The following is a 24631-nucleotide window of genomic DNA, read 5'->3' on the forward strand; positions in this document are numbered from 1 at the left end:
GAGAGGAGGTGAAGCCTGAGCGTAAGCAAGATGGCTTGGAGTAGGTCTGGCACCTTCCTGGAGCTTTATTCTCCCAGTGTTGCACTCTTCCTGTCAGGTTGTCCCGACTTGGTCTGACTTAGTGACCTGGGGAAAGAAAACTTTGTGTTGGGGCTCCTTAGGTCTTGATGCTTAAGATCTGTCCCCTGGGGATGGCTTCACCAGAAGAGGAACCTGCCTTCTCTGGCTGTCAGGGTTGTAATCCAGCAGAGCTCGGCAGTGACCTGTCCCCTGAGATGTTACCCCTTGAGGTCTATTTTTCTGGTGTAACAGAGTCTGCCTCACACATCTTTCTGGGTCCCTCGGGACAATTAGCCAGTGTTTGTGCAACACCCGCAGAGTAACCCTGTCATAAACACTTACCTGTCCTTCTGTCCTTCTGTTTTATTCAAGGGCAATCAGGCTATTCCTGACCCCGCTTTTGTCTTACTGTAGGTACTGGGATAAAGAAGTTCTGCGAGCCAAGAAGAATGCAAGGAAGCCTTCCTTGACGAAGGCAATCATAAAATGTTACTGGAAATCTTACGTGATTTTGGGAATTTTTACGTTAATTGAGGTAAGTGTTAGTCACATCGCGGCTGCTGTCTCTGAGCGGGTGTAACCGGGAGGAGGCATGCTAGCTGTCCATCATTGTGTTAAAGTGAGTGGGGACTGGCAGACAGAGCGGCAGGATGAGTTTTGAAAGTATGTTGAGCTCAGGGAGAAAGCCTGGTGAAGCGCATTCATTATCAGGGTGATGCTTTGGTGACTGAAGCTGAAGACATTGCCGTCTCTTCTAACTAATTACAGAGCAGTGCTATACAACTCAGCCATCAAGATCGCTTACAGCATCTGCAGACATCTGGAGTTCAGTTCCTAGCACCTACATGGTGGCTCACAACCCTTCCTGAGTCCGCTTCAAGGGGGGAGTATGCCATCGTGTGACTTCCGTGGGCTCCAGCATATATTCAGTACGCACAGATTACACCCAGGTACACACACACACACACACACACACACACACACACACACACTACATAAATCTTAAATGTTTGAGGCCCAGTTTCACAGGAAACCAGTGGTGTTTTACCCTACCCTGAATGCCAGTGTCCGACGTGTAAATGCACCTTGTCGTCTTTGATGCTCTCTGGGAGACACGTCCTGTGGTTTAGAGGAAGTACATTTGGATCAGAGCCCAGAATAACCAGTGCCCAACAAGTAATTGTTAACTTCACTGTGCCAAATCTGATAAACCCCTTCCTGGGAGAGTATTGTCAACTTTCCCTTCCCAGGTAAATAAGACATGGTACCGTGTGCCCCGGTTAGCTGTGGTACCCCAGAGGCCAGAGCTCGGCACTCACCTTCCTGCCAGTGACTGGGCGCTGAGAGCTGAACCTGCTCTGGCTGTGGACCAGCTTAAACCCTAGTGACCTCCTGTGCCATCCATCCTGGGCTCTTGCTCTCGTTGTGGAGAAGATTGCTGGTCCAGCGTTGAGTTCTGGTAGTATGGATTTAGTCCTGAAAGGACTCACTGATAAACCAAAGATGGAAAGCCATGAGTCCTTTCAGGGTCATCTGTTAGGGCAGATAGTCGGCAGTGCCTGGCTGGAGGGGACCCTCAAAGCCTGGCTGTGTGGTTTGTCCTTCTGGTGGTGTCTTTAAGAGAAAAATATTATTTGCCTTTTTATTTGTGTCTATGTGTGCTTATGCCGCATATATTAGGATGTCTGAAGGGGCCAGAGGAAGAGGTCTGAGCCGTGAGAACTAGAGTCACAAGGCAGGTGTGAACTTCTGACAGGGATGCTGGGATCTGAACTCAGTCCTCTGGAAGAGCAGCAAGCACTCGTCATCACTGTGCCATCCCTGGTACCTTATAACTGGTTTAAGAGTGTTGGAAGTCTCACAAGTGGTTGGATGTCCTATCTGTGGGACTTGCAGTTCTGTAGAAGGGTGCTCTTACGTGCAGTGAGGTGAAAGTTGTCTCAAGTGCCTTTGATGTGGTGAGGTGAGCGACCACCCAGGAGAGCCAGCTCTTGCTGAGCATGCCCGGTGCGTGTTGAAGGGCTCAGAGTTCTGCTCCATGGCCTTGGCGAAGGGTAATGGATGCACTTGGTTCCAGAGATTGACCTTCTCGAGGTTACAAAGGTGCCACGGCCCTTGTTCCAGATGGTGAGTGCTCTCTTTGAGAGGGCAGTGTCCACTGCTTGGGCCTGTTTGTAGCTTGAAGAAAGGCAGCCTTGTGATGCAGACTGTTAGGTGCTGCCCTGTGTCCTCTTCTCCCTCAGGGTAGTCAGGCCCACTGTGCACCTGGCTGGACTAGGGGGAAGGAAGCTTAGCCAGGCTAGTGGGTGCAGGCAGCATCTTGGTCAGCAGTGCACTGGCAAATTGCACACATCTAGGGACAGCGTTGGAGAACTGGTTCAGTTGATTATGGGGACAAGGCGTTGTGCTTTATAAAAAGATAAGGAGAGAAGCAATATGTTTGGTGGCTGTGTAGCCATATTACTTATCAGCAGGCTCGGCAGTGTCCACACTCTGAGGCTGTAGTACTCTTTGGTGTTACTAACAGTAGTATTCAACACTCACACTGTGCTGGCTGGTCTGTTAACTTGATGCTAGCCTCTTTTGAAAGGAGGGAACCTCAACTGGGAATTCCTCCGTAAGTTCTGCCAAAAGGGCATTTTCTTAGTGATTAATGTGGGAGGGCCCAGGGCATTGTGGGGGCTGCCGTCCCTGGGCCAGTAGTCCTGAGTTCTGTGAGAACGCAGGTGGAGGAAGCCAGGAAAGCAGGCCAGTAAGGAACACCCCTTTATGGTGTCTGCATCAGCTCCTACCTCCAGGTTCCTTCCCTGTAAGTTCCTGCCTTGACTTCCTTCAGTGATGGAGTGCAGATGTAGATGTGTAAGCTTTCCTCTCTCCAAGTTGCTTTTTTTTTTTTTTTAAATCACAGCAATGGTCACCCTGACTGGGACAAGTACCACTCAGCAGCAGCAATGGAGGACTTCCCGATAGTGATAGCAGTTGTAATAGCAGTATTGCCAGGACCCACGTTCAGTGCAGTGCAGGTAGTTTAGTAATAATGGAAGGTTCTTGAGTAAACGCTACCTATCAGGAACCGTGTGTGTGTGTGTGTGTGTGTGTGTGTGTGTGTGTGTGTCTGTGTGTGCGTGCGCGTGCACTTTATACACAATGCTACTTTTATTCCTTTTAGGAATTTAGTGAGGTGGGAGGTATTCTTATTATCAGTCAGCCCCTGACTACAGGCTTGTCAGTATTGCGTTCCCAGGGCCACTCCAGAAATAGATGACAGAGTTGAGTTTCTGTTTTGAGCATAGAGGTGAGCCCAACCCTTCTAGACTGGGGCTGGTCTAAGGTCATGAACTTTGCCCTTAGTATCCCAAGTGGCTGTGTTGACCTCAGCCCAGGGATAATGGTGAGGAGATGATCTCGGGGCAGTGGTGGCACATGAGTTTGTCAGTTAGGATACAGTATCTCCTGGGGTCACAAAGTCATATGTGGTACAGGAAAGTGGCTGTCACTGGAGAGCCAGTGTGTCACCGTGTGTCCAGCTGGACACCCATTCCCACCTGTGGTTGTCTCATACACCTGTTCAGCACCTTCTCAATGACTGGAGTAGACTGGCATGATCTGGAATGGCAATGGAATTAGGAGACCCTGCTGCGCTGAGCAGAGGCTGACAGCTGTTTTTTATTGAGGGTCAGAGTATGTGCCATTTGCTGGGACCCGGATCAGCTGCTACTGTGGGCAGCTCTTTGCTCTGGCATCTGATGCACTGTTCTATTTGCAGGGTTGGCCCAGGCATAAGGATCAGGGTGGCAGGCACTGTAGTACAGTGTTGGAGGCCAGGCTAGCCCTGTCAGATCTCTTCCTTTCCACTGCTTTTAGATCATTTCTTGGTTGGACATGGATGCTTGATTTCCTTGATGGACATAGTGACCAGTGCTGGATGCCACAGTGACATAGTATCTCTACCATGACAACTGGCAGACCTTCTAACGCAGTGAAGTCTGGGGAGCTGAGAGTCATTTGTGTTCCGATAGGAAAGCCTTTTTTTTTCCCCTCTATCCACTGCCAGCGGAAGGAAGCTTGCGTTCCAACACAAATACTCGTATTTTCACGGACAGGCCCATTGATGCTGCTGCTTTGGAGTAGTCAGAAATAATTTTATATGGGGTAGCTAGTAAGGATCCAGTTACGTTTCAAAATCCATGTCCCGATGGATGGGTGGGTGTGGTGGCAAATGCCTGTTACTCAATTAGTTGGGAGGTTGAGCAAGAGGAAGAGAGAGTTCAAGGTCAGCCCGGGCTACTGAGTAAAGCCTGTCTCTAAAAAATACCACGTTCATATGGTGTTTAAGGTTTTACACATGTCATACATGTTCCTTTATGCATGGCTATGATCCAACTCCTGACCAAAGCAAGGGAAGGAGGAAGTGCTTTCTCTGGCTTGGTACAGTTTGAGGGACGACATAGCTCATCACAGTGGGTGATCGTGTTGGCTAGAACAGGAGACGGTTGGTCATACTGCATCATAGTCAGAAAGCCGAGCGATGAACTGAGCTCTCTGCTCACTTTGTCTTCCCACCTCAGTTGCCCAAGTCTAGAAATCCCTCACAGGCTTGCCGAGAAGTTCATCTGCTGGGTAATTCTGTATCCCATCGGGTTGCCAGTCACTATTAACGGTCACAAGTTCTGTGAGACACAAGGGATGAGCATGAGTTCGGCAGCCGATTTTGCGAGGCGATTTCTATGTGACTCTAACTTTTAGCTCAGCCTAGGAGGCCAGTGATTAGAGACTAAGGGGGAGATGAGCCAGGTAGGGAGAGGTGGACCAAGCCTTGTAAAGCAGGTGTGGTCAGTTGTGTGTGCCCTCTGGGTTCCTGGCCACTCTGCACTAGCTTATTAATGTTGACAGTGACGATTCTGAGTGAGAACCAAGAGAAAATGCTTTTCAGTACTTTTTTTTTTTTTTTTTTTTTTTTTTAAAGAGGATCGGTTGCTTCACTGGAGAAAGATTGTATTCATCATGATGGGAAATCAAGACCAGCCATTAAGACACTATCCTCAAATGGGGTTCTTCGTGCAATGCCCAGGGAAACTCGGCTTTTCATTAGCGTCTCTGGTCAAGACTTGTGTTCTGCTAAGACTGTCTGTAAGCAGTGGGATTTGAAAGCCATTTGTGAAAGCTGGTGTCTTGACCACTAATTACAGTGTGTCCTCGGGCCTTCAAACTCAGCTTGATTTTTGAACATTTTGTGCAGAGGATTGAACCCATAGCTTTGAGTGTGCTGAGCCCTCCCTCTAGCCCCGAGCCACCCTCCCCTTAATCTAATGAACACAGTCACAGATCACAAGCCCAGGCCCCTTCTGAGGTAGACAGATGACCTCAGCTGCAGATGGTTGGCTCGGAAGCGGTTTTACTTACCTCTCCTGTGCTCGCTCCTCGGAGGGACAGTGAGAGGAGAGGGGCTTGCTTGTCTTCTCTCTGTCCTACTTCTTGCTCAGCTGCTTGCCGTCAGGGCCAAGTGTCATGGAACATTTTCTTGTTTAGACTTTTAAGAACATTCCAAAACCACACCAATAGCCCAGAGTCAGAAGCCCCAGTTTGTCTCTAAGCTACGCGTCTGTAACTTATCAGCTCATGTTGAGGCTTGAGTCACCCAGGGTTCTGCTCGCTCCATTTTGAAGCCATTCTCACATATCATGTCCTTTTATCTAAGAACAGTTCAATTTGGACCTTTAACAGCTGAGCTTTCCCCTATGGAATTATAGCACAGTTGTTCTGCAGACACGTTAACTCAAGCGTCAGCGCCGTCAGCATTGGCTCATTTCCCTCTCTTAGGTTTTTGACCTACATTTTATTGATTCTTTTGAATACCGCTAAGTTGCCAACTAGGGCTTTTGGGCTCAAGTGTCCTTTCAGCCTCAGCGTCTTAGGTGGTTGGGATTATTAGGGCAGGCACCACTGTACCTGACGTTCGGGCATTCATTCACTCAACGTATCTTTCCTTGAGATTATGTTTATAGGTGTATGCGTGAGTGTGGCCGTGTCCACACGTGTGTGGTGTCCACAGCTGTCAGAAGAGGGCATGCAGAGGTACAGATGGTTGTGAATCTCCCGACTTGGCTGCTGGAACTTGAGCTGAGGCCTCAGCACAAGCTTTCCGTGCTCTTCACTGCCACCCCAATTCTCTAACACCGTTTTCCCTAACATGTAGACCTAACATGTGCTACCATCATGGCAAGGGGCCTAGCATGTGCTACCATCATTACAAGGGACCTAGCGTGTGGTACCATCATTACAAGGGACCTAGCGTGTGGTACTATCACTGCAAGGGGCCTAGCATGTGCTACCATCACTATAAGGAACCTATCATGTGCTACTATCACTGTTAGGGACCTAGCATGTGCTACCATCATTACAAGGGACCCTGCATGTGCTTGCTGTTTTTAGGTGTGTGATGCTAGGAGATGTTCATGATGAAGGGGTGCTGGCTGCATCATGGTAACACGGCAGATATTTTCCCACCTGGTTTATTAGATTAACTCTTTTCATAATGGGCAAGCCTGCCCTGAATAGCCTTTTGGTTAGCCTGGGGTACAGTAAAAGCAAGGGGATTTCTTGTTTCTTTTCTCCTAAAACTGGTTCTTTAACATTCTCCACTGGTGAGTTTTTTGTTGGCCCAGACAAGAGATTATCTCTAAAGATGGCTGCTGTTCTTTGTCTTCTGTGGTACATCCCAGTCCCCTTTGTGATCGTATTGTAGTTAAGTCCGTTTAAATTGTGTGTGTGTGTGTGTGTGTGTGTGTGTGTGTGTGTGCTCCTTCGTCTGTGGGTTCCAGGGGTCACACTCAGGTCACCATGCTTGCAGAACAAGCTCTTTTACCCAGTGAGCCATCTCGTTGGCTAGAGGTCGCTTGAACAGCTAATTCTGAATCATTTTTTGCTTTTATGAGCGCAGTGCTTCCTGAACATTGACTTTCCCCTGCTGTGCTGAGCTGGAATGCTTTTGTTTTGTGGTTTTGAAACTTCTGGGTTCCTGTGTGCTCTTGTTTGATGTATGACACATGGAAGCATTCCTCACTGAAACCAACCATGGCCTTGCAGTTTCCACACAGCATCTCCAACATCCCTTCCTTCTCAGCCACGGAGACGGGGCAGGGCAGACAGTAGTGATGTTTGTCTGTGACTGGTCTCTGCCAGCAGGAGCCTCCTATGCTAGGGCTGCCCAGCCCACACACTCTGTCACTGGAATCCATGATTAGCAGCTTATGCGTATCCACAGATGCTCACACCTGCGTTGTGGTCTCACGGTGAAGTCAGGCTAGAAGATCCCAAATCAACCATGCACCTCTGAGATCTTGGTCTGGCAAGGTCCCCAGTTCTGCTGTACCCCTCATTGTCTCTGATCTTTCTCCACTTAACCTCTGTTTCCTGTTCCCTCCTTTCTAAAGTCTACCGCCACTCTTTTCTCCTACAGGCTCATTGTTTTCTGTGTTTGGGTTTCACTACAGTGTGATTTTCTCTGACAGCTTCTTTGTTTCTTTTTTTTTATGACAAAGATCAGGGACTGTGAAATTGGACAGGAGGTGTCTCAGGTCCTAAGGGAACATGAAAGAGGCACCAGGTTCCTCGGGGACAAAGTCCCATCAAACCCTGTATAGTAAGTTATTCTGCAAATCGGAGTATGTGCCCAGGTGCCAAGTGATGCATACAGGCTGACGACCAAATGCTCCATTGAGAAAAAGCTGTCGTCAAGGGCTCAGAGGCTGGCACAGTGGTGTCCAAATCTGGGCCTTGTACCCCATGTGGCTCTGAATAGCTATGCCTGAGTCCCAACACAAAATTGTAAACTTAGTTAAATCATTCATTTTTTTCCTGTATATGTAATTTTTTTTCCTCTTTAAATGGGGTGGGAGGACTGGGAGACCGGATTGTGTGGTTCTAACCAGATTTTGTAGATGACAGCCTGGACTGGAGGAGCCAAAAGGTTGGGGCCTTGAGGGGCCATCTTGGACTCTTAACACTTCCACGAGAATTCAGTTGAGAATTTTGCTGGCGACAAAGGGCAGGAAGCTCTTTTAGTAGGGCACAGAATGAAATCTAAGATGAAGGTAGGACTTTCTTTGAGATAGCCTTTTCTGTGTAGATCAGGCTAGCTCCAAACTCTTATCTTCTTGCCTCCACCTCCAAATTCTGGGGCTATGGGCTTGTTTTAGTACACACCCAGCTACATTTTCACCGTGTCCTCTCCAGGTCCCAGGAAGCTTAATTCTGTTGAGGTAGAAGCTGGATGAGCACTTTTGTAGTTGTCTTATTGTCTCTTCCTAGGTGAGGGGTGAGAGGACAGGCCCATTGGAGGAGGGTAAGCGTTGGCCAAAGCCCAGTCATTAAGAGCCCATAGACTGAAGGCAGGACCCAACTGGAACACACAGACGATTCTGTGATTGGCTGCCCCTTTTCCTGTATCTACCAAGCCTTCTGAGATTTTCTCTGACATTCTCTTGGTTCATGAGTCACACTCAGTCAGGGGAACTGTGCAGCAGACAAGAACCCCATGTCTGCCATTTGGAATCTCAGGCACACGTGGAAGGAGTCACCCCGGGATCCTGGTGGAGGGTTCAGGCTAGTGTGCTACTGGCCCAAGATGTCCTGGCTTATCCTAGGCCTAGGTCCCTGTGAACAGCATGGCCTCCTTGACTCTCGGGATTCTGTCTTAGTGAACACTACCCAGTCGTTGTGAACACCGAGTCAGGCACTCTTGCATTAATTTTCTGTGCTTTCTGAAAGGTGTGATGGTGACAGATGTGACAAGGAGCCTCTGAGTTCCTGGGGTCTGGTAACCTTGGGACTTTCAAGATTATTATTCCATATAGTAGAATGTCTTTCTGTATAATTCACAGAACTCCTGTGACTCTGTGGAAAGCAGTGTGTATGTGTGAGTGTGAGTGTATTCGCGTGTGAGCACTTGCACATGTAGGTGTGCATACAGAGGATATTTGATGTCATGTCTCATTTGAGGGACTGAGGCATCTCCTGTAAGTGTCCTGACTCGGGACCAGTTGGTTGGGATGACGTATTAACTTTTTCTTTCTGTTCTTCCTCGTCTCCTTCCGTGCTGGGTATGGGTTAGGCCCCTCACTTCGTAGGGATAGAAAATGGCCATCAAAAGCAAACTTGCCGGCTGTTTGCGTGTCTGTGTTGTTTGAAAGGAAAAGGTGTTCAACGTTACGTGTTTGAAAGGCCTCCAAGCCTGGCTTTTTATTCTTGAGGAGGAGGAAATGGTGTGGGCCTACGTGTTTACTTTTGGTGACTTGGATTTGCAGTGAGTGTTTGGTTTTCTTTCGTGGGGGGAAAGGTCTGTAAAGATTTGCAGGGAGGAAGTGGGTTAAGGAGGGTGGGTGGCCTGTGAGTCAGGAAACTTAACCTGTTGGGTACTGAGGACTCAGATTCTTCCATGCCGGCCAGAAAATGGCTTTCCTTCAGCTTCAATAGCTAAGCCCCAGAGCCTCTCACCTCACTGGTATGGGATTTTTATTCCTGTATGATCAGCACATAGGGCTGTAAGGCTGGTAGAAAACCCACTCGTGCTGACAGCTGTTAGCCAGGCATTTATAACATGTTAAGTTTTGACTTCAGGCTGCCGGAGTGAAGGTAGTACGCTGGGTACACCTCAGTGTCTAGGGGACAGAGACATGCCATACCGTCTCCCTGGGGACCCTGCAAGCCCTGTGCCTTTTAACACACTCAGCATAAGGTCTGCAGAGCGCTGACATGCAGAGCACTGAGAGAGGTTGTAAGGGCCTCTTTTTTTTGGCCTGGATTGTGCAGATACTTTAGCTGATAGCGGCTGGAGCAGGAGGGGAGGAGGTGGCGTGAGCTTGCCTCTAGTGAGTGGACCATCCTTTCACTTCCTGGTAAGCTGGGTGGAACATTGAGTGGTCTTAGGAAATAGGGACAGGGTGTGGTGTGGAGAGGAGGTCAAGAGCTGGCAAGTCTGCATTTAAGCAAATGACCAGCCCTTTTCCTTTTTGGCTACTTCCTCCCTCCCTCTACCCACTCTTTATTCATTTTCTGACAGGATTTTTTTTTTTTTTTTTGGCAGTCTGTCAATTGTGTTTTAAAGCTGATTGTACTTGTGTTGAGTGTCCACACGGACCAATCACAGTGCGCTGATGTCTTTGAGCCTGTGTTGAGCATCCACACGGACCAATCACAGTGCGCTGATGTCTTTTTGCCTGTGTTGAGCATCCATATGGATATGGACCAATCACAGTGCGCTGATGTCTTTGAGCCTGTGTTGAGCATCCACACGGACCAATCACAGTCCGCGGATGTCTTTGAGCCTGTGTTGAGCATTCACCTGAACCAATCACAGTGCGCTGATGTCTTTGAGCCTGTGATTTTGAGTTCAGGCAGGCTAGGATGCTCATTTGCTGCAACAATGATGAAACCAATTTTGTTCCCCTTGGGAGAGGGGCAAGTGACTTATGGATGTGAAACATGGACTGAGAAACGTTGTGTGGTTCATAGTTCTAATGGATGCTATTTGTTTTTTCTTCTAGGAGAGCACCCGAGTAGTCCAGCCCATATTTTTAGGGAAAATTATTGATTATTTTGAGAAGTATGACCCCGCCAACTCGGTGGCTTTGCACACGGCTTATGGCTACGCAGCGGTGCTGTCAGTGTGCACGCTCATCCTGGCCATACTACATCACTTGTACTTTTACCACGTGCAGTGCGCCGGGATGAGGCTGCGGGTCGCCATGTGCCACATGATTTACCGGAAGGTAAGTGACCTGGCTTGTGGCCCATGTCTGCACTCTCTGTGTTAAGAAACCCCAAGCAGGAAGATCACAAGTTCAAGGCCCTCTCAGACCATATGACAAAACCTGGTCATAATAACAAACTGTTTGAACCACACTGGAGATGCTTGCTGTTTGGCTTGGGCTTTAGAATTTATTGCTGTTGTTATTATTTATGCTGCAAACTTTCTCAATATAACATGGAAATTTCTTCTTGCTATCAGACTGTGGTTGTGTACTGTGTACAGTGCACAGGCAGTCTGTTGGATTTATGGTGAAATCTAGGTTAAAAGATAAATGCAGCATTGATTTTTTAAGTGTTTTCACAGTTAAATCTTATAGCTGCACTTATAAAGAGCCTGGTACTGTTCACTAAAGTCTTCACAGCCTCAGTGTTGTACCAAACAGTGAACTTCAGGGAAGCAGGGTCTTTAGAACTAAACCTAGGAGAACACACTGTCTCTGAGAAAGGAAATTATGGGTTTTTACCTCTCAGATGCTTCCGGAGCTGTAGGTGGGCGTGGGTGCCTGTGCCTGTGTACCTGCCTGTGTCTTTCTCTGTGTGTATGCCTCTGTCTGTCTGTCTGTCTGTCTCTTTGTGTATGTGTATGAAATGTTTAATTATGTTCAACCTAATGTTTTCAAGGAAATATATAAGTACAGGGTATGTTATAGTTATATGGCTTGGTATATAACACATGTATTTTAAACTTAAAAATGTAGTTTTAGGGGCTGGAGAACTGGCTCAGCATTTAAGAGCATTGGCTGCTCGTCCAGAGGACCCAGGTTCAGTTCCCAGCACCCACATGGTAGCTCACAACTGTCTGTAACTCCTGTTCCAGGGGGACTCACCATCACACAGACATACATGCAGGCAAAACACCAATGTACATTAAATTTAAAAAAAAAAAAGTAGTTTGGAGAAAACTTTAGTTTTCATGTACCTTGTTCTGATTCTTAAAGTGTGTGTGTGTCTTTCTTCTACTGAAGTTGTAATGATAGGACCTGGTGTGATATGCTTTTGTGCTGGGGCTGCCACATTATTCCTGGTTTATGCTGATTGGAACAGTTATAAAGTATATCAATAGGAAGCCTCCGCCATCAGATGGATGGGTGAGCATCATAGGAAGCCTCTGCCATCAGATGGATGGGTCAGCCTCATAGGAAGCCTCTGCCATCAGATGGATGGGTGAGCATCATAGGAAGCCTCCGCCATCAGATGGATGGGCGGGCCTCATAGGAAGCCTCCACCATTAGATGGATGGGTGAGTATCATAGGAAGCCTCCACCATCAGATGGATGGGCGGGCCTCATAGGAGGCCTCTGCCATCAGATGGATGGGTGAGCATCATAGGAAGCCTCTGCCATCAGATGGATGGGCGGGCCTCATAGGAAGCCTCTGCCATCAGATGGATGGGTGAGCATCATAGGAAGCCTCTGCCATCAGATGGATGGGTGAGCATCATAGGAAGCCTCCACCATCAGATGGATGGGTGAGCATCATAGGAAGCCTCCACCATCAGATGGATGGGCAGGCCTCATAGAAAGCATCAGGGTCTGATGACTCTGTCAAGGTCGTTGAATGTCACTCTGCCGGTTTTCACTTTTTAGGAAAAAATGTATTTATTTTATGTGTTTTCCATCCACACACACACACACCCTGCACTGCACACACTTATGGTACTTGTTGCCTGAAGACCCACATCCTCTCTAAGAGCAACAAGTGTTCATAGTGGCTGAGCCGCTTTGCTAATTTTATTTAGTTGAGGTGGCATTCGGATAACATCCAGTGATTAAAGTTACTCATTGTTTACCTGTCTCTGGTGTCTCTAGAACAACCATGGATTTTCTAAGCGAATATCCTTGGAACCTCTTCCTTTGAGCAGTCTTATTAACCTTGGAGTTACGTGGCTCATGGAGGCCTGGCGCCTTAGGATCTATTTTAGGCTCTAGCAAAGATAGTTTTTTTGATCTGTGAAATGGAGCTGGTAATAGTGTCTTAGGTCTTCACCACCACTGTCATCACGTCTGAGGCTTACTCTTGTGCTGTGTAGAGTATTGAAGTTTCTCCATAAATTGTCAAGGTTTTAATCTTCCTAGATGCTGATTAGTTTCCCAGGTTCTTAGGAATTTTCATTCCCACTGCAGTCGACACCATAATTGCACAGTCAGGTGCAAGGTGTCCGTTCAGGCAACCAGGGCTCCTGCACAGGTGAGTTCACCTGTTTTTCTTCTTAGTTCCTCTGTCAACACTTTGAAACTGGCCTTCGGGAAATCTGATCTAGCTTGGCAGATTTGTTCACCTGACTGTAAGTAAACGTCTCCCTAAGGTATTCATTTGTCAGCACGGTTATCCCAGAAAGATCTCTTTATGAAGTCCAGAGTTGCTGTGGTCAAAGACTTAGCCTGAAACTTTAGAAACGTGGGAAAGATGAACTTCCTCTTGCTCTGTGCAGGAGGTATGCCAAGGTAGAGCATGAGACTCTTCATCTCATGAGGACTGCTTCCGTGGGCTGAAGCTAGTCTGGCTGTGTATCTGGAAGGCTCTTCTGCGCATGCTTGTAGCTCATGCAAGGCTTTCGTGCCCAATCTGTGATCGAAGGAGAAATCAGTTTGGGCGGTATAAACGGAGTGACCATTAATGTCATCATAGTAGTATGTGTTGCTGAATGACCTCATGGGATGGATCTTATATAAAAATGGCTTGTTGATCTGGAGAGATGGCTTGGTGGGCAACCATAACATGCTTCTCATACAAACATGAGGACCAGAATTTAGATCATTCCCCAGGTCTTATATAAAAGGCAGGTGGCATGGCAGCTTGGCCTGTCTGTAATCTTAGCACTTAGGAGGTGGACATAGGGGTCACCTTGGGCAAGTTACCTAGTTAGACTAGTTGAATTGGCATCCTTTGGGTTTACTGAGTGTCTTAGTTAGGGTTTTACTGCTGTGAACAGACACTATGACCAGGGCAAGTCTTAAAAGGACAGCATTTAATTGGGGCTGGCTTACAGGTTCAGAGGTTCAGTCCATTATCATCAAGGTGGGAACATGGCATCATCCAGCAGGCATGGTGCAGGAGGAGCTGAGAGTTCTACATCTTCATCTGAAGGCTGCTATCAGAATACTGGCTTCCAGGCAGCGAGGATGAGGGTCTTAAAGCCCACACCCACAGTGACACACCTACTCCCACAGGGCCACACCTACTCCAACAGGGCCACACCTTCTAATAAAAACACTCCCTGGGCTGAGCATATACAAAGCATTACACTGAGAGCCCATGCCTTAGTAAATGAAGTGGATAAGAATTTGTAAAGTACTTGGTGTCTCTGGTCTTCATGTGCAACACACACACACACACACACACAGAGAGAGAGAGAGAGAGAGAGAGAGAGAGAGAGAGAGAGAGAGAGAGAGAGAGAGAGATGACTGGTCATGCATTTACTTTCACAGCTTTAATAAAGTTATACTAGTACTAGAATATCATATTCACTCATTTTGGAAAGTTACTATGAGTTGCCAGTCCCATGTCTGGGAGAATTGCAGTTACCTCTGTTGGGAGACCAGTGTCCTTTCTTCACTAGTTGACTGAGGTGCAGAAGGAAGGGACTTATGTAGCTTCAGGTCACATAAGGTTTGCACTTGGGTTCAGTGTGAGTGAAGGCCAGACTGGATGGAGCTGGCAGATCTAGTCAAGGTGAGAATGAGCTGAAGGCACTGGGTTCCTCCATCCCCAGGGCCTCCTGGGCCTGGGTCTCTCCTTTTCTCAGACCTTGGTTTGGGGTCGGGCTAAAGTCTACGCTGCATACATCCAGGACGATGGTCTCACCACCAAAGTGGCTGTTACTGTTGTGCTTTTCATTATAGAATATACAAGGTACAGTGTTTCTCCCCTCAGATTGTTGGCTTAGTCAACTGGGGCCTCCCGACTTTGTGTCCCTGAAGAACCACAGCATTTCCCTGTTGGGACTGATTTCCGAGGAATGGATATTGAGGGTGCCTCTCTTGCTCTCAATGCCAAGCCCAGTTATGAGGTCAGTTGCTGAGTGTGTCTTCTGCTTGCTCCCCAGAGCAGACTACCTGACAGAATTTTCTGGATAGATTTGCCAGTCTTCACTAACTTTAGAGTTCTGTGAATGGAAAGTTAGAGAGAGGAATCGTGTTCTCCATTCCAACTTCTGAGGTGAGCTGGCACTGCACACACTGCAGCTCCTCATTGTAGTCATGCCTCTGTCTCCCCAGAATAGACTTGATGATGTTTGTGCTCAGTTGATTGACAGCTTAAGTCGTGGGCCTCCTCAGGGGATTAGGGAAAGGCAATCGGTGGAAAGTTTTGCAGTCTGTGATGTCAGATCCATGATTCTTAGATCAACATTGATCTTGGTTTTATTTTAAACTAATTTTAGTTCAGTGTGGACTATATACTGCCTTATATTTAAATAGGACTATATGGAATACCCAATCCTCAAATATTCTGGCCTTCCCAAATCAAGGAATATCAGGTGGCTTGATCTGATATTTTGTTTGTGGGTCTGTGGGTCAGCCTCCTTTTCTGAAGCTGTGTAGGGAGGACCCTGAGGGTGTTGTCAAAGTGAAATCTTGTGGTGTTTATAGTAAGTGATACTTTGGCAGGACTTTCTGTCCTCATGTTACTATCTTAACATTTGACAGTTAGAATGAACTAGCTTTGAACACTGTCGTAATACTTTTAACATTTTTCTTCTAAATCTTTTATTATTTTGTTTCTAATATGAGCTTGCATCTGGCCAGAGTGTTTTGGGGGACATTAATCCTATTAATCTTCTAAGAGAATGCTAAGAGGACTGTTTTAATCTCTGTGGTTAGAAACATAAACCAGCAAGACCAGGAGTCCTTTACTCTAGGGGATATTGCTGCTGTACATCTGTGACTGACATGAGTGACAGCTGCCTCCTGCCAGCTGGTAACTCGGTGGCCCATGTGAGGTGCAGCGTGGCCTGTGAGAGAATGCTGTGTGTGGATCACTGGTTCCTAAACTGTGCTGTTTTATTGGATTCATGTGGAGGAAATCTTTAACCTCACCCTGAGGCTGCCTTCTCCCTGCAGATATTATTGAGGGTGAATTTTTAAAGTCTCCCAGATAACACTAATCAGCCTCGCATGTACATTCATCTTAACTGTCAGTACATGGCGGTAGCCTGCCACATACAGGTTCAGTAGTAAGCGACAGTGCGGGATTGCAGGCTCATACCTCAGTCATGCTGTTCTGTCAGCCTGGAAGGGAGTCTTAGACGGGCTGGTTCTCCTGTGGAGGAGTCCCTAAGAGTTGAGTCAAGTGTCTAGGTCTTGATAAGAAAGCGGCACAGTGGAATGCCAGCTGGGTGGACATTGTAAATCTGGGATGCCAAGAGTTATGAGACCTGAATTTCAGTCTCATTTCTTTTTCCATTTTTCAAGCTGTAAAATTTTAGATAAGGAAGTACGTTAATTTCTCACAACCTCAGTTTCCTGATCTTTAAAATGGCATAAAATAGACTTGCTTCATGGGCGTCTTATCCCTGGGATAAAATAGCACTTGGTGCTGAATAACCATATCATTGCCAGGCTTTGTGTGGGGTTCTTAAAGCACATCTGAGGCTCTCTTTGGAGATCTGGTATGTGAAGCCCAGTTGTCTTCTTTCTAGTTCTTTTCCTCAGGATAACTGCTCCAAGCTCTACTGTCTTCATTTGTAAAACAGAAATGTCATCAGCTCCTACCTCATACGGCTGTGTTAAGGACTCCATGGTCTGTCTGTGGAGGGCAGTTAGGATGGAGTCTGACATGTAGCGAGTGTTGCCACACTCCTGTTATCCCTGTTGTCGGCACTCGGTCCCGGGAGGTTTGAAGATACATAATTGGGTAGACACTGGCAAATGTGTAAAGCAGCGCAAGTGGGTAGACTTATGGCTTAGGGAATCGTCCTGAGGCTGGTGGGAATGGATGTCAGCATCCAGGTAGGATGTACTTTGAACACTGTTGAGATAGAAGGATGGAGGGGAAATTTAAGGACAGTATCACATCAGGTCCCGAGGATGGAAGACTCCGATCATAAGGTTAAGGCAGGGGTTGGCGGTGAGGAGAGTGGGTGGATGGGTAGGGGTGGAATAGCTAAGGCACGAAGCCTTGACAAATGGTAGCCATTAGTTGACAAATGGTAGCCATTGGATTTTTGAGAAAGGAACTGAATGATCACAGCTTCATAGCTTCATGTGTTGGTAGCTTTCTGCTTGCTGGCTTGAGGGATCCAGGATAATGATCTTGAGAATGAACAGAACTGAAATAGGAGTTCAGTGGAGTCTCTATGGGCCTTTATCAGGGCAGCCATATTCACAGCGTTACTCATTTGATGAAGCATGTAGCTCTCAGAAACAGCTCCTGATGTGCTGCAAGGAGGAACTTGTGAATTACTGTGCGGAAGTGTTTCTTTCCATCTAATACAGCTGACCCAGTGTAGCAACGTGCAGAATAAATGTATAAAAAGTTAACAGGTGAAGGGTGAGGGGGTGTGTCTGTTGGTTAAAGTTTGGCTTCACAGTCACGAGGATCTGAGTTTGGATCCCCAGTGACATCTGTGCCCAGTGCCACTGCTGGGGGGATCAGAGACCGGCGGGCCCTGGAGCCTGTTGAATCAGTGAACTCCAGTTTCGCTGTAGACCTTGGGAAGAAGGAGAAAAGGGACACTCCACTTCTATGTGCATGTGCACATATGTGCACACGTGCACCCAGGAACACATCCATGTGACAGTCATTGTTGAAACCCTTGGACATCCTTTAGCATGCCCTTTTCGTGTTTTTCCGAAATTTGTGCAGAAATATCCCCAACTCTGTCATCTCAAAATTAACTATTTGTACAGGTTCTCTTCTCACCTTTGCCCATCCACACATGTTTTATACAGTTACTAGATTGCTGTGCATTCGGACCAATGCAGGTTTGTCACTGTGTTACATATTGACATACACCCACCCTGTTTCTGACAGCCCATCAGGGGACTGCCTTGTGCAGTCTGGTCTCAGGATGAAAGACACCACTGACAGCACGTTGCCTCCTTGGCTCATACTTCAAGGTGTATACACCAAAACTCATCTTCACATGGGTTTGGGGTTCATCATCAGAGGGTTGACTATAGCAATGCACTCTGCCACTTCTTTGGAGCTGATCCCATAGTGACAATGAGTTGTGGCATCCCTGAAGGTAGACTCTATCAACATTTTACTAATTACTAGCATCAAAGGAAGTGCCAGTAGTTTTTGCCAAAAGTTTCTATAAAAATTATTTCCACCAAAAGTTAGTATATCCCCCCCAAAAGAAGTGTTCCTATGTTTTGGATATATGAAATACCACTTAATATTGAGAATCTTCTGTTGACATATGAATGAAGTTTTTTTTTTTTTTTTTTTTTTTTTTTTTTTTTTTTTTTGGCTTAACTACTTTTAGAGTCAACTCAAAAGTAAGGATTACTTATACAGAATGTGTACATCTTTGGTGTCTGAGTTTTGACATTACATAGAAACAGTACTTCTTGTCACTGAGGTCTTGAAAGGTCCTCTTGCTTAGAATGTCCCTTTCTGCTCGTTCCTGTTGGCCTCCTTGTCCCAGCTCCAGATCACCACTGATTAAATTAAAACAGCATCACCGATTGACTCTTGCTTCTGCTGTGATGGATTCACACTGTGGACCTTTGACCTCTCCTCTCTGGAGAATGCTTTTGAGGTTTTCCAAACAGTTATGTATGGTGATTGTTATTAATTAATTGATTTATTTTGTGAGAAAAGGTCTCACTTTGTAGCCTGTGTTAGCTTCCAGCCCAAGCTGAACCCTCTCGTCTTAGACCGCCAAGTGCCAGCTAAGATTACAGCCGTGAGACACCAGTCTAGGTTGGTCCTGACTGTAGGATTCTCTCATATGCTGCTGCGCTTGCAGCCTGCCTCCAGGCTTTGGCTGCTGGAAGTAAAGGTCCCATCAATGGTCGTATGAATCTTTTAGTAAAGTGAATGTACTATCAATGGTCTTCTGAGTCTGTTAGTAGACTGTTAGTAGACATCATTTCATTTAGACTAACATTCCAGATGGGGATTGAAGGGTCCTGTCGTGAGCATGCTTCCCTTTCGAAGAAACTGCTGAGTGATTTTGCAGGATTTCTTCTATAGACTCTCAGGTGGTGTTTTTTATTTCTTGGTGACTGACAGTGTGGCTTCTGGTGTTGGTTGTGTCACCGTCAGCCACTGTGTGTGTCTCTGTGGTCGGTGTGCCTAGCTTTGCCGGCTGAAGTTTTGGCAAGTCTTTTTCTGGCTGATTTTCTTTCAGAGACTGGTCATGATCCTGCATGTGGTTTGGGGGTTCTGGTAACCTTGAGTCTTTCATTTACTTACAGAAATAAGAAAATATTTGGCTAGTGGTTCTGGTTCTTTGTTTTAATATTCTAGGTTCTTGAAATTAACTTCTACTTAGTATATGAAATAATGGATTTCATTATTCCATTTCCATACATGTGTGTTACTGTAGTGCGTGCATGCCACCCTCCCTGTCCCTGACCGTTGTATCTTTTAAAATTTTTTTTGACTCCTTCTTGACAGTCTTCTTTCTTAGACTGGTAGTTCACAGTTAGACCATGTGACATTGTCTCTGTAGTGTCCCATTTTATTGTCTCTCTTACTTTAAAATTCCCACCAAGAAGTGCAGTCATTGTTTAGAAACCACTTTTAATTTGATTTTTTGGTTCTAGAGTGCCCCTTATCCTCTTTCTTACCTTTGTTCTTGTGTTGAAAATGTCTGTCTTTAGTCATAAAACTATATTATACATGTTCTGCTGTGTTCCTGTGTTTGTAGCCCCTTCCTTCTGAAGAGCGTTGGGCCTCTGTACTGATGGGGCGCCGTCCGTACTGGCTGAGCACTTTCAACTGAGTAGGCTCTGCTCTGCTCTTCAGTGTGGCAGGGCTTTGGAAATCCCATGGTGACCCCTCACCAGCTGTATCTGGATAGGACTTCGCTTTCCAGTCCTGTGTGTTTGTGAATCCTGGGAGACCTGGCCTTAGTTTTTCTGGGGTGAGGTTACTTTTTTGGGGGAGGGTTCCTTTTATGTCAGCTCTGTCTGCAGGAGCCTTGCCATTGTTGTCCCGGATGCCTGTTAGTGACAGATTCAAGCAGGGGGATTTGTCTTGGCTTATGAGTTTGGTCCCAGTCATCTGTCTCGGCGTTTCCACAACTGCTGTGAACGTCACAGTGATGGAGTTGTGTGGTAGAGCAGAGCTGAGCACTGAGTGACAGACAGGAAACAGACAGAGGGAAGGAGCGTCCGGGGACAGGAGGCCTCCCCTGCTTTACCTCTCCCAGTGACCTTGCTCCTTGAGCCACACCACATCTACAGCTTGCAGAACATCAGAAACGCGCCACTTTCCGCAGACCACGTGTTCAGCCTGTGAGCCTCTAAGGGGCATCACTAGCGTTCTTTGTTGAGGTGATGCTGCCCTGTGCATTGTGGGCCCTGCACGCTGCCTGCTTTCTGTTATCTGCAAGCATGGGCCTCATAATTGTCCTGTTCTGTTGCTGTTTATGGTGGAGCAGCCCAGCGTGGTGTGGGTTTGTTAGCTCGGATGTTTATAAGCTGCAGAGCCGGAAGCTGTCGTGTACAGTACAGGGTGTGGTGGCAGGACCTGTTGGTCATACTTCTTATCTTCTTTACTGAGCAGACAGAGTGACTGCATGTGTCAGAAGAGGGTCCATAGGTTTTGTCTTGAATCACATCGGTGTTTCATAAGACACGTCAGTGTGCCCCACCCCCCACCTAGGGGACAGGCTTCTCCTGCCTCCTCTATTAGTCCAAGGAAAGGGCTCGTGAATTTGTATTTTGAAGTTCCGTCCCAAGGAACATTTGGAACATGCTGTGGTAGAGGAAGGTGACAGGCACAATAGTTGAGGGTCTTGGGACAGATAAGGCCTCCTTGAAAGGGACAATAAGCCTGAACTCTGCCTTTTATCTTTTTTACCTGTGTTCATGCTGAAGTCACAGCAAATGATGTTAAAAAAAAATTGATAGTAAAATTGCTTCACTAACCGAAATGAATTTCCATCCTGTTCCAGTTTTTAAGGCATCTTTCTGGTTTAATGTTTGTAGTGTGTGACTATCTCCTTTTGGGTTTGTAATTGGTTTGGGCTACACTTCCTTTATTCTGTAGCCACCACTGCCGTTGTCTCTGGAATCCCTTTCATCTTTCAAAACCAAATCTCCGACTCCCACTGTCCATTCCACCCTGGTCCCTAGCAGCCACCATCCTGATTTCCAGCTCTCGGAGCTGGACCACTCTCTGAGCACCTGATTCAATGGGCTTCTGGAGCGGTTGGCCTTTTACAGCTGCTTTATATCTCTTTAAGTAATAAAGAAGACTGGGACTCTCCAGGCCTCAATTCTGGTGGAAAAATGCAGTGCAGCTGGATCATCAGTCGTGAGGACGTGTCTGCTGCTCCTTAGAGAAAAAGAAAGGGTTTCAGAGATTCTTCCCTGTCTGCTCCCAGCTCTGAGAAAGCGCCACGTTACCTGTTTTTATGTCCTCATCTCCCCTGCACCACCAGGGACTCATTAGTAACAGTTATTTTCTCTGTCCCCATCTCCTGGAGGTTACAGTTGTTGGTCTACAGCTGCTTGACACACCCATCTTTCCAGCCAAAGGAGTGGGGAAATATGTAGGGTCTAGAAGAAGTAACTTGAAAATGACTGTGTTTCCTGTAGTGGGCAACCTGTGCTGGGTCCCTTCTCTTCATGGCCTTGTTCTTTTATGCTTCTGAGAAGTTTGGTACATGGTGCAGTGTATATTACTTAGACTGCATGGTCTTAAGTCCTTTATTCTTTTTCTCTCTTGGCAGAAGGAACACTGCCTAAGGATTTGTTACTTACAGGTGTCTTCAAAACTTCAAAAGTGGCTTTAGGGGACAGGAATGAGTGAGAAAACTAATTTTGCAATATTAAAAAGTCTGTATTGTTGTTTATGGTTTATGATTAGTGACCAGCCAGCTGCTCAAGGGTGATACTTTGGTAAACACACAACCTTAGGGTGAAAAGTAAAATTGTATTCATACACACATACACACACACACACACAGAAAGAGAGAGAGAGAGAGACCCACATGCATGCCATGTGCGCATGGGCACACACACATACATACATGACATGCAGATACATGCACACACACAGACACACGCATGTATACACGGTGATACACATGTACACACATACACGCATGCACATACATACATACACACATGCACATACATAACACACACATGCATACTCATATAATTCGCAGGCACACACATACATACACACATGCTCACACATACACACAGATATGCATACAGATACATACTCATGCACACACACACAGATACACACACACACACAATACATATGCACATAGATACAGAAACATATACCACACACACAGAGATACACACACACATTCACACATACATACACACATGCACACACACAGATACATACACATGCACACACACAGACATACACACACACACAATACATATGCACATAGATACAGAAACATATACCACACACACAGAGATACACACACACACACATTCACACATACATACACACATGCACACACACAGAGACATACATACGCACACACACAATACACATGCACACACACAGAGACACACACACATACACATACAAGGAGAGACAAACACATACACATGTGCACAGACAGACAGACAGACAGACACATGTTACTGTGCATGTTTGGAGGTCAGAGAACAGTTTTTGGGACTCTATACTGGCTTTCATCATTCAGGTTTCAGGGATCTCTTAGCTTGTCAGGCTTGGAAACAGCTGCTTTTACCCACAAGCCACCTCTCAGGCCTGGTGTTTTCCTTTTGACTGATTTTCAGTAAAATTATATGCCATCGTATGCCATGGTAAAGTCTGGCGATGTCATATTGCTCTCTCCAGTTGCTTTTTTGGCCTGAAAGAAGGCACATGATGAAAAAATACTGAAATACCTTATAGTCCAAAATGATTGTGCATATAGTTGTTATATGGGAGTCAGCTTTGGGTTCACATGTAAATTTTCATTATTAAACGTGCTGTTTTTCAGACGATATAAGTTATAAACACATTTTGTAGTTTTGTGGTTTAGAGACAAATCAGAAAAACATGAATAGAATTCTTAGAAGACTGTAGCTGGTTGTCTTCTTGTTGAGGTAATTATTTTAAAAAATGGCTGCTGGTCAGGCCGACTATCTAAGCTGTGTCAGCTCTGCCTAGTTCAGCCTCTATATTCTGTGGCTAGAGGCCACGTGCACGCTGCAGCTACAAACAGCCAGCCAGAGACACCAGCCCTGCTACCCACGAGACGCCAGTTCCTGGCTGGCTCTGCCAGTCTTCCATGCTGTCTCCACAAGGCTGGGCAGTGCCCAGACCATCCTTCCAACCATGTGGGCTCGGTACAAATGAGACTCTAATGCTTAGATTATCCAAAGGCTTTATAAATTTGGTAATGATCAATAACGAGATGCCCATACAATCAGAGGTGTAACCCAAAACCCAACCTAGATATACCAACTACCTTTGACTGCTAGAGACAAGCAAACATCAGCCTCCATGTCCCCCTCTCTCGATTTCCCTTGTCCTAGCTCCTCCTCTTCCTTCTCCTCTTTCTCTCCTTACTCCTCCTCTTCCTTTCCTTCCTTCTCCCACCTTAGCTCCTCCTACATCTTCTTGTCCCTGCCTGAGAGGTTCTATCCTCACCAACGTTATCTTTTAGGGCTTCTCACACTGTTGTCTGCCAGCACAGCTTCACCACCATTGCTGTGGCCTCTTTTTTTCCTCTCCCCGTCTTGGGGCTTTTCTTTGAATGTAGGAATTGGGGGCAGAACAGTGTGTGTGAGAGGCCTTTCCATTATCTAGTGGAGCTGTCTTTCCGATTGAGACAGAATGTTGTGAACTGTGCACCACACCCCCTCCTGTGGTGTTGTCCGTAGAGCTGGTTAAGTTGTGTGTGTTTGCTGTAACCCTGTACTGATGACTCTTAACTCGCCAGAACACTTCTTAGTCCATATTTGGGTTTTCTAGAATGTTCCCAAGTACCACGGGCACATGAGGAGCCCAGAAATATTGCATTTTTCTGATGTCCCATGTTTGTTGAACCTGGTTGTCCATGCTTTGACCTGGGCTCACAAGGCTTTTTTTTTTTTTTTTTTTTTTTTTTTTTTTTTTTTTTTTTTGGTTTTTCGAGACAGGGTTTCTCTGTGTAGTCCTGACTGTCTTGGAACTCACTCTGTAGACCAGGCTGGCCTCGAACTCAGAAATCTGCCTGCCTCTGCCTCCCAAGTGCTGGGATTAAAGGCATGCACCACCACCGCCTAGCTCTCCCAAGGCTTTAGAGAGTCCAATGTCCAGGGACCCATGGTGACTTTGAGCAAACGTAATCTTTGTCCTGAAAGTGGGGGAAATGAGGGAATATGGAGGCTTCTGATGAATTTGAATCTCTGGGATCTTTATGTGTGCCTGACTCTCAGTATGACGTCAGAACATGGATCTCAGGCTTCCCCCAAAGTGGGGGACCCAGATGAGGTCACAAGGTAAAGCTATGCTTGGATACATGCATATCCACAGGGCCAGACAGATGTGGCTAGCCAGCCGGTGTATGTCTGATGCTTGGCTGTGGCCTCCGATAGAAGTGGGCTAAAAGGAAAACCATTGGTACCTCATGCCGGTGAATGTTGTGTCCTTCAGAGCTGGACAGATTTGCTAG

General features: G+C 46.4%; 1 protein-coding gene across 1 annotated transcript in view; it reads left to right on the forward strand.

Moving 5' to 3' along the window:
• The window catches only part of Abcc4 (ATP binding cassette subfamily C member 4 (PEL blood group)), a 219035-nt gene that overhangs the window by 36163 nt on the left and 158241 nt on the right, over positions 1-24631 (forward strand). The window contains exons 3-4 of the mRNA XM_034498607.2: positions 475-595; positions 10605-10829. Coding sequence (XP_034354498.1) covers positions 475-595; positions 10605-10829 — 346 coding nt within the window. The remainder of the gene's footprint in view (positions 1-474; positions 596-10604; positions 10830-24631) is intronic.

The sequence above is a fragment of the Arvicanthis niloticus genome, chromosome 3, assembly GCF_011762505.2.
Source record: "Arvicanthis niloticus isolate mArvNil1 chromosome 3, mArvNil1.pat.X, whole genome shotgun sequence".
In the NCBI taxonomy this organism is placed as follows: Eukaryota; Metazoa; Chordata; class Mammalia; order Rodentia; family Muridae; genus Arvicanthis; species Arvicanthis niloticus.